Source organism: Nelumbo nucifera, chromosome 4, assembly GCF_055504915.1.
Source record: "Nelumbo nucifera cultivar China Antique chromosome 4, China Antique-T2T, whole genome shotgun sequence".
Classification (NCBI taxonomy): Eukaryota; Viridiplantae; Streptophyta; class Magnoliopsida; order Proteales; family Nelumbonaceae; genus Nelumbo; species Nelumbo nucifera.
In genome coordinates this window covers 34,539,977-34,553,342 of record NC_142652.1, presented here as the reverse complement: position 1 = coordinate 34,553,342, position 13,366 = coordinate 34,539,977, and the positions used below count along the sequence as shown (strand labels likewise).

The window sequence follows — 13,366 nt, the reverse complement described above, 5'->3', positions numbered from 1 at the left end:
TAAATGCACAAAATGAATATTTTAGTTTAACAATGTCTATTTTATAACACAACATCCAAAACTGCTTGGCGATTAGGCAAGGCAAGCCTCCAAGGCACCTTGTCGCCTAGGCATCACCTTGACAACTATTGCCTTTGTGTTTCCTCTTAAGGTAGGCCAACTCAAGGTTTTCGAATCGCCATTGAACCGGACAATTGGACCATTCGGCCCGGGAACTGTCCAGGCAACTAGTTCCGTTTTACCCCAAACCTGGTCTTTGGCCAAAAACCATTGAAAAAGTCAACAACCCATTGACTCGGGTGGTCGAACCATCGACTTGTTGACCCGTTCAACGGTTTTTGACCGTTTTTTATTTTTTTTTAATTTGTTTGTCAAAACGGGCCATCCATTCAAACCGGACGGTCAGACCGTCGCCCAAAAAACGGTGGCTAGAACGGTTCCGTTTCCGGGTCGTTTTGTAAAACGTTGGGCCAACTAGCAATGTCAACGAGTTGCTTGTAACCTCAGCTCAACCAATATTTCTTTTCTTTTCCTTTCTTTTCTTTCCTTTTCTTGCCACATTATCAGAGTTACTTCTTATGGTTTTTACTTCTTTTATCCTTCACATTTTTTCCTTCTATCCATTTTTTCTCAAATATTCATTTCTATTTCTTAACATTTTCATTTTTCTTTCTTTTTATCTTGTCAAATTTCAAGTATCAACTAAACATAACTAAAATACTTCAAAAACGAATATCAAGAACAATATCAGCTTTCAATGGATAATTCTTGGGAAGAAAAAAAAGTAATAACATCCATGAACTCCCAAATCCAATTTTTCATGGATTCCATCTCATACCACTAATAGATTCTTTGTAGAGTAAGATTTTGACACATCTTATTGGCTTGTATTCAATCATAGGTAACCCAGTCTGGGTAAAGCACAATGAAATATCAATTTTACAAAGCCTAGAGACTTAAGGGGCTTGATCTCTAATATTGATATAAATGACTTTAAAACCTCGAATTTTACAATACAAGCTTTTGATCTCTAATCCATTTATCTCAAATGCAACATCCTCTCCAATCATTCAGATTTCATGGATGATAGAAATTATGATTTAAGGGATAGAACATAAATATCATTCATAACATTTTGAAAAATGGGAAAATAGTGAAAACTGAGATTTATAAACCAAAACTTAAAAATACATTAAAAAACAAGTTAGACAATTACAGCTCAAAGAAATTAGAGGAAAAATACAACGTGATACATCTCCTTTTGTTGCTTGTCTCTAGAAGATCCTGTGGTCTTATTGAGGTGGTTGGGCAGGATCCTGTTTCTCCTGGGGCTTATTTACTTTGTACATGAATTGGCTTTTGGTTGGATTTTTCCAGAGGTTCCATGCAAATTGATTTAGGTTGGTAGGTTGTGGCTTATCTTTTTAAAGCCAGCTTTTCTTTTTTTGACATTTCCTTTGTGGAGTTGTTGGTCTACAAACACTTCTCATGCACTTTTATACTGTTATTCATATAAAAGGCCATTGCTTAGTGCAATGGTAAAATCTTAGGCTGACAATAAAAGTATATCCCCCAAACCCAATGAAAAAACAAATAGAAAAAAAAAAGAAGAAACCAGATTTGAACAATGCATACCGGTCCTTCCAAGACAAATGATTGCCCAAAGCTTTTTGCAGCTCAACACGTTTAAAAATCCCAGAATGATGCCAATGTTCAGGAAGCCCACGATTCATACAGAACATTTTAACTCTTTGTTGAAGCTCTTGCCTATCAAGTAGACTTATCTGCAAAGAAGATTAATGAAACAAAATGCAGCAATGAAGACTTGTAGGAAGAGAATCATAAACAGAATAATAAAATAGAAAGTGAAAAGTTGAGGAATAAGCTGGATGTAGAAAAAGATGCAGGAGAAAGCGCTCCAAATCTTTATTAAACAAAATACCATTAGCTATGGGACAAAATTAATTTGCCTGTTTGCAACTATCCATAAAAGCAACAAAATTTCAGTTGGAAAACTTGCTATTATTTTCTCAAGCATGATTAAAACTCTAGAACAAGATTAAATACACAAAGCACATTGAGGTTGATTGCCATTTTATTCGAGATCAGATTCTTGCAAGCCAAAGTTATCAGAAAAAAAATGTTTCTTGCAGGCCAAATTTCCCTTCCACATATCTCTTCTGGACTTCAACTTGCCGACATCTTCACCAAATCTATGACTCATCCTCAGCACAGATTTCTTGCTGACAAACTGATGCTTCTTATTTAGAAGTACCCTTTTATTTGGTAGAAGAGCTGATTTCATGCTTTTCTTATTTGGGAGTACCCTTTTATTGTGTATCCTATATACCATATTATTGTATGGCTCTTTTATTCTTTTTTAAACTAGACCTATTGTAACTCATTAGTACTCTGTTCGGGCATGTGAGACATTAGACACACCCCTCATTTCTGTTCTCTTTCTAATGTACGAGCCCTAGTTATCAAGTATGGCTTATTTGGCATTCAAACCTTCACATTGGCTAGGACTCCCAGTGTGCTTTCTTCTCTCTCTCAGTCTTCCACATCCCAAACAGTTATCCTAGATAGTAGTTCTACTTCTCCTATTTGTGGTGTTGGTAACGTTGACCTTGCATCTTTATCTTTATTCCTATTTTATATGTACTTAAATTCCCATTAAATCTCGTGCCCGTTAGTAGATTGACAAAGTCTCTTAATTATTCTATTACCTTTTACCCCTCTTCTTGTGTTTTTTAGGATCACAAGATGGGGATGAAGAATGGTGGAGGGCATGAAGGCAGTGAGTGTATCACCTTGACAGTGGTGGTCCAAGAGTAGCACTTCAGTCCTCTCTCACTCCTCTCCAATGGCATTGCAAGCTTGGTCACCCATCCCTTAAAGCATTAAAGTTACTTGTTCCATCATTAAGTCATCTTTCTTCTTTGGAATGTGAGTCGTGTTAGTATGACAAACATCATTGAGTTCCCTTGAGTCCTAAAGTCGATAGTCAAGTTTTGAGTCATCTTTCTTTGGTTCGTTTAGATGTTTGGGGTCCAAATAAAATTGTGTTGTGCAATGGTTAGAAGTATTTTGTAATTTTCTTTGATGATTATTCAAGGATGATATTGCTTTATCTTATGAAAGAAAAAAAGTGAATTATTATCCATTTTTCAAAAGTTCCATGCTGAAATTTACACACAATTTGGTGTTCACCTAAAAGTTCTTCATTTTGATAATGGCAAAGAGTATTTCTCTGCATCGTTTCAGCAAAATTTGGAACAACACAATACCACTTATCAAATTTCCTATACATACACACCACAACAAATTGGAGTGGCTGAATGGAAGAACTGCCATTTACTTGAAACTGTTCAATCCATTATGCACAATAAGAATGTAACAGTTTTGGAGTGATGTTGTACTTACATCTTGTTTTCTCATTAAATGGATGCTCATGTTTATCCATGAAGGTTATTCTTCTTTCTTAGTTTTGTTTCCCACTGTGTTTCCTTTTCCTCTTACTCCCAAAATTTTCTCATTGTCGCATCCACTCAGTTGGATGCACATGCTACAAAATGTATCTTTCTTGGCTATTCTAGGATCCATAAAGGGTATCAATATGTATACATTATAATGGAATGGTCTAACTGACCTGGCCTCTATTTCTTTTCTCCTTTTTTCTGATTTTTTATTTTTCGAATTCTACATAATTCCACATGATAGAGACTTCTTTGTTTACCAAGTGAAACTTTTAAACAATTCCAAAGAGAGATTAATGGAAACTTAATCACTCATTTAAGGTGGGTATTAAATGAGTCATTTTTTTAGAATTCATACAGGTGGTTGTGCTTTTTTGGGTTTTGTGTGATACGTGGGTGTTATTTTTCAAAAAGTCCTTAGGTGTATTAAAGGGTCTTAATAATTACTTTTTGTAGTATAAGAAGTCTAAGCATAAGTCTAGGCACAAATGGGTGCAAAGGGAGACAAGAACACTAAGTTTTATCATGCAATGGCTAATGGAAGGACAAAGAATTTTATTTCCAAAGTAGAAATGGGAGAAGTGGTTCTTACCCAGTAGGCTGAGATTGCTAGGGCCTTTGTGGAGCATTTTAAATCTGTAGAGAACACTGATGTGGGCCCCACTGCAGTGGTCCCCACTGTGTTCGTAGGACAGCATGTGTAGTTATTTGTTCCAGTTATAGTAGTGTCCGTTTGAGTCAGTTTGTTAATTCAGTTGTTATTTATTTCAGCTTTTATTTACTTTATTTATTATGTAAGTACTAAGGGCAGATGTGTCCTTTCCATTATGTACTAAACATAACCTATAAATAATAAGAAAGTGGCGAAGGCAGATCTGTTAGAATCTGTCCCTCCTTTCAACCACTTGTGTTCTCCTGTTTCTCTTCTATTCTCTCTCCTTTCTCTCACTTTTCTTCTGTTTTGTAAACCTAAAACCTATTAGGATTCAAGACTGATTACAGTCTTGATCTTCTACTTGGTATCAGAGCCTATCTAGGGCTTCTCATGTGTGTCTAGTCCAGCCGACCACATGAGGACTAGCTAGGGCTGGAAGCTTTGAAGAAGTATTCGGTGGCTGAATCTTGGAGATTACCAGGAGAGGTTCGCAGAAGTTGAAGACTTGCCGCGGCTTGCAGAGAGTTGGTAATCAGGAAGAGGCAACGAAGGTTAGGGTTCAGGTAACCCTAGAAGACAGTAAACCGAGGTACATAAGTTTTTTTTTATTGAGTTTCAGAGACTACAATCAGTCGAGATAGGTTGGACCTATCTAGAAGTAGGGGCCGAACTGTGTTCAAGTTTGTTTCTAGGGTTTGACTTGCCGAATTGTGTTTAAGTCTGTTTCTAGGGTTTGACTGTTGGGCCAAACCCCTTCCCTCTCAGAGGTGATTAGTTTTAGGGTTTCATATTGCCCTACGACAAGTCCCACTTGTGCGGACTGCTTGGAGAGTGCAGCTAAGCACTTATTTCAGACCCACAGTTGAAACCCTAATTTTGCTCTCGTAGCAGTGGGCCCCACAGTAGTGATTTCAGAAAATAGCATCTCAGATTGCCAGGCTGCCTGGTACTGTGCATGCCGATTGATATCAGATCAGATTTGAGTTGATTCCTTGCCTATACTGTGATATGCAATTGATTTCAGATCAGATTTGGGTTGGTTTCAGATCAGATCAGATTTTAGATCAGATCAGATTTGTGTTGGTTTCGGATCAGTTCTCAGACCTGCTTGTTTGACTCTGTTTTCTAGTATAGTGATTCTAACAGTTTGTAGCCACTGAATCTTGATCAAAGATGGAGTTTAAGGGTCAGGGAGAAAGTAATTTTGGAAACCACAGTTATGGTAGTGTATCTGAAACCAGGTTTCAGATTACAACTATGAGATTTGATGGGTCAAATTATTTGGAGTGGGCTCAATCAGCCATGATGGCTAATGGAGGAAGGGGAAAACTGGGTTACCTCTTGGGAGATGTGAAAGAACCTTCCAAGGAGGACCCAACATACACCAAGTGGGTTCAAGAGAACTATTTGGTTATGGCATGGCTGTGTAATTTTATGCAGCCACATATCAGCCAAAATTACTTGTGGGCAAAGACAGCCAAAGAGATATGGGATGTTGTGAAAGAAACCTATTCCCAACCCCTTAATGTTGCTAGAGCCTATGAACTGAAGTGTGAGGTGAACATCCTTAAACAAGGAGAGAAGCCAGTTTCTATCTACTTCTCTACCTTGAAATCCTTGTGGCATGAGATTGACCATCTAGAGACCCTTGAGTGGGAGAGTCCCAAAGATGCACAGACTCACAGAAAGCAAGTCGAGACGAATAGGGTATTTGAGTTTCTGGCTGGTTTGAATTCAGAATATGACATTGTGCGACAACAGATATTGACAAGGGATAGTGTGACCCTTTCTCAAGCATACTCCCTGGTGCATAGTGAAGAGACCAGGAGGAAAGTCATGATGCAGCCTCAGCCCTCTTTCCCAGCCTTGACAGCTATTAAACCTAAGCCAGGGGGTGACTCAGAAAGTGACCGGAAGAAGGAAGATAAACGGGATTTGGTAATGTGAACATTGCAAGAAACCCAAGCACACAAAAGATACTTGTTGGAAGCTACATCCTCACTTGGTCCCAGCAAAACTAAGAAATAAGAAGTGTAATGCTCATGTGGCCGTGAACACTGATTCAGCATCCTCATCAGGCACATCCCTAGAGACTTTAGCTGTTGTTCAGGCTGCCCTCATACAGTTGGAAAAGGAAGTTGGGAGTTCAGCTCAGCCATCTCAGTCACCATCAGCTCCTACCACATCTGCATTTGCACATTCAGGTACTCGAGCCTCAGCTTACCATGAGGCACATCCCTAGAGACTTTAGCTGCTGTTCGGGCTGCCCTCATACAGTTGGAAAAGGAAGTTGGGAGTTCAACTCAGCCATCTCAGTCACCATCAGCTCCTACCACATCTGCATTTGCACATTCAGGTACTCGAGCCTCAGCTTACCATGCTTCAGCTCCAGGTAATACTGACCACTGCTGGGTAATAGATTCAGGTGCATCTGACCATATGACTAGCTTGCCATCTTTGTTCACTTCTTATCACTTGTCCTCTGGCCGAGATAGAGTATCCATTGCTGATGGCTCCCTTGTTCCCATTTCGGGCAAGGGGGACATCAAGCTATCGGATACTATCTCTTTATCTTCTATCTTGCATGTTCCTAAGCTTGATACTAACCTGTTTTCAGTTAGTAGTATTACCAAACACATGAACTGTTCAGTAACCTTTTTCCCTGACCGATGTGTTTTTTAGGATTTGGAGACGAGGAAGGTGATTGGGACTGGCCGTGAGACGAACGGGATCTATCTACTTGGAGAGAGTTCTCGTCGGGAGGATAACTCATAATCTGTTCCTCTTCCTATTTTTGTGGTGCCTCCATCAATTCAGCCAGCATCTACATTAGTTCAACCAGCACCTACACCTCTAGTTTCATTACCTGAGCCACTACGGGCAGCCTCACAGAAATATCAACGCCGGCAGATGATGGTTGACTCCACACCACTCTCTGTCAGTCCTTCTAAAAATCCAGATTCGGCAGATACAGTTCCAAGTATTCCTCTTGAGCCTGAGCCTGTTATGTTTTCTGATGATAATGTTTTTGTCCCTAACACCATTGTTACAACTGATCCCACTGACCTTGATCTTCCCATTGCACTTCGTAAGGGGAAGAGAAAGTGTACAGCCCACTGCATTTCACACCATCTTTCCTACAATGCCTTATCACCCTCCTACCGTGCTTTTCTTTCTTCCCTGGATTTTGTGTCTATACCTAGGAATGTTACTGAGGCTCTCTCCAAACCTGAGTGGAAAACAGCCATGCAAAATGAGATAGATGCTTTGGTCAAAAAACAAACTTGGGAAATAGTTGATCTCCCCCCAGACAAGGAGACAATCGGATGTAGATAGGTATTCACAGTGAAGTATAAGGCCGATGGAAAGATAGAGAGGTACAAGGCAAGGTTGGTAGCAAAAGGGTATACTCAAACCTATGGTGTTGATTATCTGGAAACCTTTGCACCAGTAGCTAAAATGAGTTCAGTTCGTATCCTTTTATCTCTAGCATCCACCTATTCATGGCCCTTGTTCCCACTTGATGTCAAAAATTCTTTCCTCAATGGTGATTTATAGGAGGAGGTATATATGGACATTCCAGCAGGCTTTTATGAAAATGTTGGTAAAGGAAAGGTGTGCAGACTCAGAAAATCTCTGTATGGACTGAAACAGTCACCTAGGGCTTGGTTTGACATGTTCAGAGGGGCACTAAACCGTTTTGGATACACACAGACACAGTCTGATCACACCCTCTTTGTGAAGAGGAGAGATGCTCTGGTGTCAATTCTGATTGTCTATGTGGATGATATAGTGGTGACAGGAAATGATCTGGAGGAGATTGATGATCTCAAAAAATCATTGCAGCAAGAATTTGAGATCAAAGAATGGTGAGCTCAAATACTTCTTAGGGATTGAAGTTGCAAGATCCAAGCATGGGATCTTCACTTCATAGAGAAAGTATGTACTTGACCTACTGTGAGAGACTGGGAAGCTGGGGACCAAACCAGCAGACACTCCTATTGATCCAAATCACAGAATTAATGTTGTGGATGGTGAGTTGGTAAAGGATGTGGGGAGATATCAAAGAATGGTGGGCTGACTATTGTATTTGTGTATGGCACGACCAGATATTTCTTATGTTCTCAGTGTTGTGAGTCGGTACATGCATGCACCTCGGGTTCAGCACTGGAAAGCTATTGAGAGAATACTTGCATATCTGAAAAAACACCCTGGAAGAGGCATTCTTTTCTCAAATCATGAGAATCTGAAGCTAGAATCCTATACAGATGCAGGCTGAGCAGGATGCTTAGATGACAGGAGGTCTACATCAGAAGTGTGTACCTTTGTAGGTGGAAACTTGATCTCCTGGAAGATTAAGAAGCAAGTGATTGTGGCAAGGTCAAGTGCAAAGGTCTACATCAGAAGTGTGTACCTTTGTAGGTGGAAACTTGATCTCCTGGAAGACACCATGGCTCATGGTGTCTCAAAACTTCTTTGGGTTTGACCTCTTTGGAGTGAGATTGGGGTGAAAGCAGAGGAACCTATGATGTTATACTATGACAATCAGGCTGCAATCAATATTGCCCACAATCCAATTCAGCGTGATAGGACAAAACACATTGAAGTTGATAGACACTTTATAAGAGAAATGGTAACAACCGGAGAAGTTTGTTTGCCTTATGTCTCTTCAGAGTTGCAGCTAGTTGATGTTCTCACTAAAGGGGTGGCAAAGAACAAGTTTGAACATGATCTACGCAAGTTGGGAATGTGTGACATTTACTCCCAACTTGAGGGGGAGTGTTGAAGATTAATTAGTTTTATGATGTTTTTCTAAGTAGATGTTTTATGTTAGTTGTTAGATAGGAGGTGGAGACCACAGTAATTATGTGAGTCCAAATTTTATTATGTTTTTGAGTGTTATATATGTTGTTTTATGTTTTTGTACTGTTCTATTATTTTAGTATAAATAATAAGTGAAGGGGGCGGCCAGATTATTGCTTTCTTTTCTTTTCAACTTCTCTTCTTCTCTTCTTCTCCTTCTCTCTTCCTTCTCTCTTCAAGAAACTACTTTTCTTTTATATTTTTTAATTCAGCAGATTTCTACTCATTGTACTCAGATCCCATTAGGATGGGTGACTCTCTTAGAGCTGAATTGTATGCTTTATTGGAAGGCTTAAGGAAGGCAAAGGAGCTGAATATTCAAAAGTTGATTATTGAAGGAGACTCATAGCTATTATTAAATTGGTTAAGGATAGTGGATTTTGGATTTATGCTAATGAGAGAAGGGAAGTTAAGTGGTTAACAAGAGGTTTGGAAACTCAGTTTCATTGGGTGAAGAGAATTGCAAACGCCTTTGTAGATAACTTGACAAAACAAGGGGTGGGAAGGGGACACATGTCTTGGGCTATCTTGTAATTTCTTTTCGGGTTCTCCAGGGTGGGTTAAGCCATTTTTTCTCCCCCTGGAGTGTTGTATGTATTCTTGTTTTTATTAATAATATAAATTCCTATTATTGATAAAAAAAAGTAAAGCATAATATGATAGTTATTTTATTTATAAATAAAGTATATAATTAACTATAACCTAATTAATCTTAACTATTTGATAATATAACATGAATTATCAAAAGTTTTTAGTAAAATTAAAATTAAACAAAATTGTTCAATGAGAACATTATTAATAAAAAAGAATAGCAGAAGCCAGAAAGTGCATATGAGATGAAAAGCAAGCAACTAGGAATCAGCAAGTTTCTATATTTTATTAAAAAAAGGACATTACCCAATTTTAGTCCCAGCTATCTGGGGTCTTGGGAGGGGTAGACTAGGTATGGTCCTAATCTTTGGCAATTGTTTTACAAAAAGTGGCCATGCCCTCAGAGTCAAACCTGCATTCTTATGCCTGCCAGCCCGAGATTTTACCATTATACCAAGTAACAGCCCCCAGTTTCTATATTTTATAGATTATATATATGGATACTATAATAACGGCAATGTTTTAAAATGCAGAGGTATGACACGAGGCGTTCCACTACCTAGAGGCATGAGGCGTAGGTCAGAATGTAAGAGGCGTAATCCTCCTTAAGAGGAGGGGAATAAGGAGGAAGGAGAAAGGGGAGGAGGAAGAAGAGGAAGGGAGGATCTCATTTTGCTTTATTTTTAATAAAAATCTTTTATATTAAGAAGAATGAAGATGCATAGCACTAGTTGAAATACATTCTTATAGACTTATAGGTTAAAGATCATATAAAAGGGATTCCTCGCATCAAAGAATGGTTATAATGACAACAGCATCACCAAAAAAAATAAAAAATAAAAAAAACATTTGCTGACTATGAAAATACTAAAACAACTTCTGCTTTCTAAGGAAGATGAAAACAAACATTTTGAAGTAATTATAGAAGAAAGTTTCCTTAAGGTTTATTTGCATACGAGGAAAAAGTTCGAGTACAGAAACACCATACCACAATGCGCAAAGCATGAGGATCATCATCACGGTCAATGAGTGCCAGAAGCAAAATATCCAAAGGAATCAACTCATGGGTAAAAATAAGAAATGAAAGATTTGTTGTTGTTTTCAAGAGAAGGTCCTGAACAAGAACAAGTGAATGGACAACAATAATTTTACAAAAGTAAACATGAGAAAGGAAAAGTTTAACAAAATAGTGTTATAAATTTCACCAAAACCCCAGCACAAAGCATAGACCTGTAAAAGATGTCCAATCTGCAGTTCCTTGTGAATATGGTGAAGAAGAACATCTACCAATGTGTAAATATTTGCTGTCACTTCCTCTGGTGAAAATTCTCTGAGGACACGGCCCTATTTTCATCCACAGAATATCATTCAAAAGCAAATGAAGGGTAATCAACAATTTGTTTACCGTGAAATATTGAAACTACGAGGCTAAGATGGTGTTTGGTACCATTGGAGTTCTAGCCTGTGGCATTTAAGGTAGAAGTGGAGATGACATGCCTGGCATTCAGGCACAAAACCTGGAACATGACATTACTGAGGCAATTCAAATATATAGGAGCCACTAGACAACACATAGGACAAGAGAAGCAAGAATATCTTCTGGGAATCAAGAAATGTCATTTGGGCTTCTCCTCAGTCACCCACTGTGCATGAAAATCAATGTAGGCATACTATTCCTGTCTCAAGTTGAAACAGCTCTACAAAATACAACTTTTGAACTAAAGTTGAATTATTTATGTGGATCTTACATGGAGAAGAAATGGGAACACAACACTATGGTACCAAACACCCTCCAAATTATCAAGAAAAAAAGGCTATGGACTCCTACCAGATTTGCACTATTAATGTTTTCAGGATGTCCAAACATAAGAATCCAAGCACCAGCACATAGATACTGTCGATGCTGAGGAAAACTATGATTGACATAAGTCATAAGATAAGAATCTGCTGCTGATGGTGAAAGAAGCTGTTTACACTGGTTGAGAACAGTTTGTTCTGCCTGCAAGAATATCAAGTGCATAATATTTTTAAGTAGTAACTCTAGAAATAGATTTAGAAAATAAACAAGTACTCAAAAGTAATATACTTGGTATCAGCACAGATCTGAAGGTCTGTAAGTTGTGAAACACTTTTCGAGGTCTTGCTGACATCACTGACCATACAGATGACATCTGTAGAAGTGCGGTCAACAACCACCCCTGCAGTAAAAAATAGATCCTGGTACAGGATGAACTTGGGGTGATTTTCATCCATGTTTCAAGACTATTTGATGATGTTTGACATTATTTATAGATTTTATGGTGAAAAAAACAAGAAAATTACATATTTGGTTTTTCTGATTACTGTGATCAGATGGTTCTGAATATGTGGTTTGGACTGCTTCTATTTGATTCATATCATAATTGTTGACACAAGAAAAGTGGTCTCAGATTTTTCTAATGTCAGAAGAATTTTTGGTGGAATATTTTCTCCATATGTATTGTATTCTCCACTCAGACTCTGTGGAAAAATTGTTAGACAGTGTATGCCCTTAGCTCCAATCAGATTGATGTACATACGCATTTATTGTAAATGAATAAAAGTACATAATTGATTCATGTTATAATTGGTGTGTTTCTGTGTAATTACCCTTAAACTAGACATTTATGAGACTCGTGTTAGTTTAGAATATTCTCAGCCGCTGGATAGACTTGGGGAAGTTTATCCTACCAAGGCTGACACTGATATATTGCCAAGAATGTTGGGGCAACCTGTCTCAGCTGCCAGGGTTGGACCAAAAGCACATGCAGTGTGTGTTTGTTCGAAGCGCTGAACCCAGACCAATTTCCAGTTATGCCCTAGACCTTGGAGATTGGTGGGCAAAACTAAGAATTTACACATAACCCCTAGGCTCGATTATGGTAGCACTAGGTGTCGGATTAGACTGTCTTTGATATGTCAATCAGTGAGATCTTTTGGGGGTCAAAATCTGGGTATGTTGGGGCAGTCTGAGAATTCACTCGAGTGGATCATAGTGACAGGATCAGCCCCTTTGTTGGACAAAGTGAATGATCGGGACTGCACTCTCTCTGATGGAAACCAAAACTGACAGTAGTCGATTTTAAACTTGTTTGAGATTTGTTTTGCAAAATATATTTATATGATAATATATATTATGTTTTAAGAAAAAAGGTTTGCAAAAGGTTTTAATTCCCGAGACCCATCCGAGCAGAGAGTGCAACACTGCACCTTGCAGCCAGGGGAGAGGTCCTTCCTTGTCGGGCAGTGTTTGATCATTATGGGCTGAGAGGTTAAGTGTAAGAGACCATTTAGGACTGTTTTACCTTATGGGCTATATCTCACTTAAGTCCATTGTCCTTGGCCCTTCATAGGATGGCTGGACTCAAAGAACATTTAGTGTAAATGTTGGGCCCATTAAGAGCCCATACTGATGGACTCAAGGGTTCACTGTACTTGACAGTGAATTCGGCTAGGTTTTTTCACAGAAGCTAGGCCGAACCCATATAGGCTAATGAGAGGTCATTGTTGGGGTCCCATGCCATACAAAATGAACCAAATGGGCCAGCAACTATCTAGGGTCGTAGCCACTTACTTAATGGGCCTAAAGCCCATGATTAATTAGATTAATCAAGTGGTCACATGACAGCTTAAGCAGTCATGTGATATGGGCGAACATGGGTATGGATATGGATTTGGATCAGCAATCATGGTTTCAAATGTCGCGAAACATCGATAATGTCGCCCGACATATGTCACACTAACATGAAAATGGATGGTA

At 38.7% G+C, this 13,366-nt stretch overlaps 1 protein-coding gene across 2 annotated transcripts in view; it reads right to left on the bottom strand.

Annotated features, from left to right (window-relative positions):
• The window catches only part of LOC104607371 (mediator of RNA polymerase II transcription subunit), a 113,092-nt gene that overhangs the window by 14,203 nt on the left and 85,523 nt on the right, over positions 1-13,366 (bottom strand). The window contains exons 13-16 of one of the 2 annotated variants that reach the window (XM_010273001.3): positions 11,417-11,587; positions 10,819-10,932; positions 10,577-10,702; positions 1,636-1,784 (exon numbers count right to left, since the gene is read on the bottom strand). In XM_010273001.3, coding sequence (XP_010271303.1) covers positions 1,636-1,784; positions 10,577-10,702; positions 10,819-10,932; positions 11,417-11,587 — 560 coding nt within the window. The remainder of the gene's footprint in view (positions 1-1,635; positions 1,785-10,576; positions 10,703-10,818; positions 10,933-11,416; positions 11,588-13,366) is intronic. The other variant, XM_088903119.1, reaches the window with a different exon arrangement.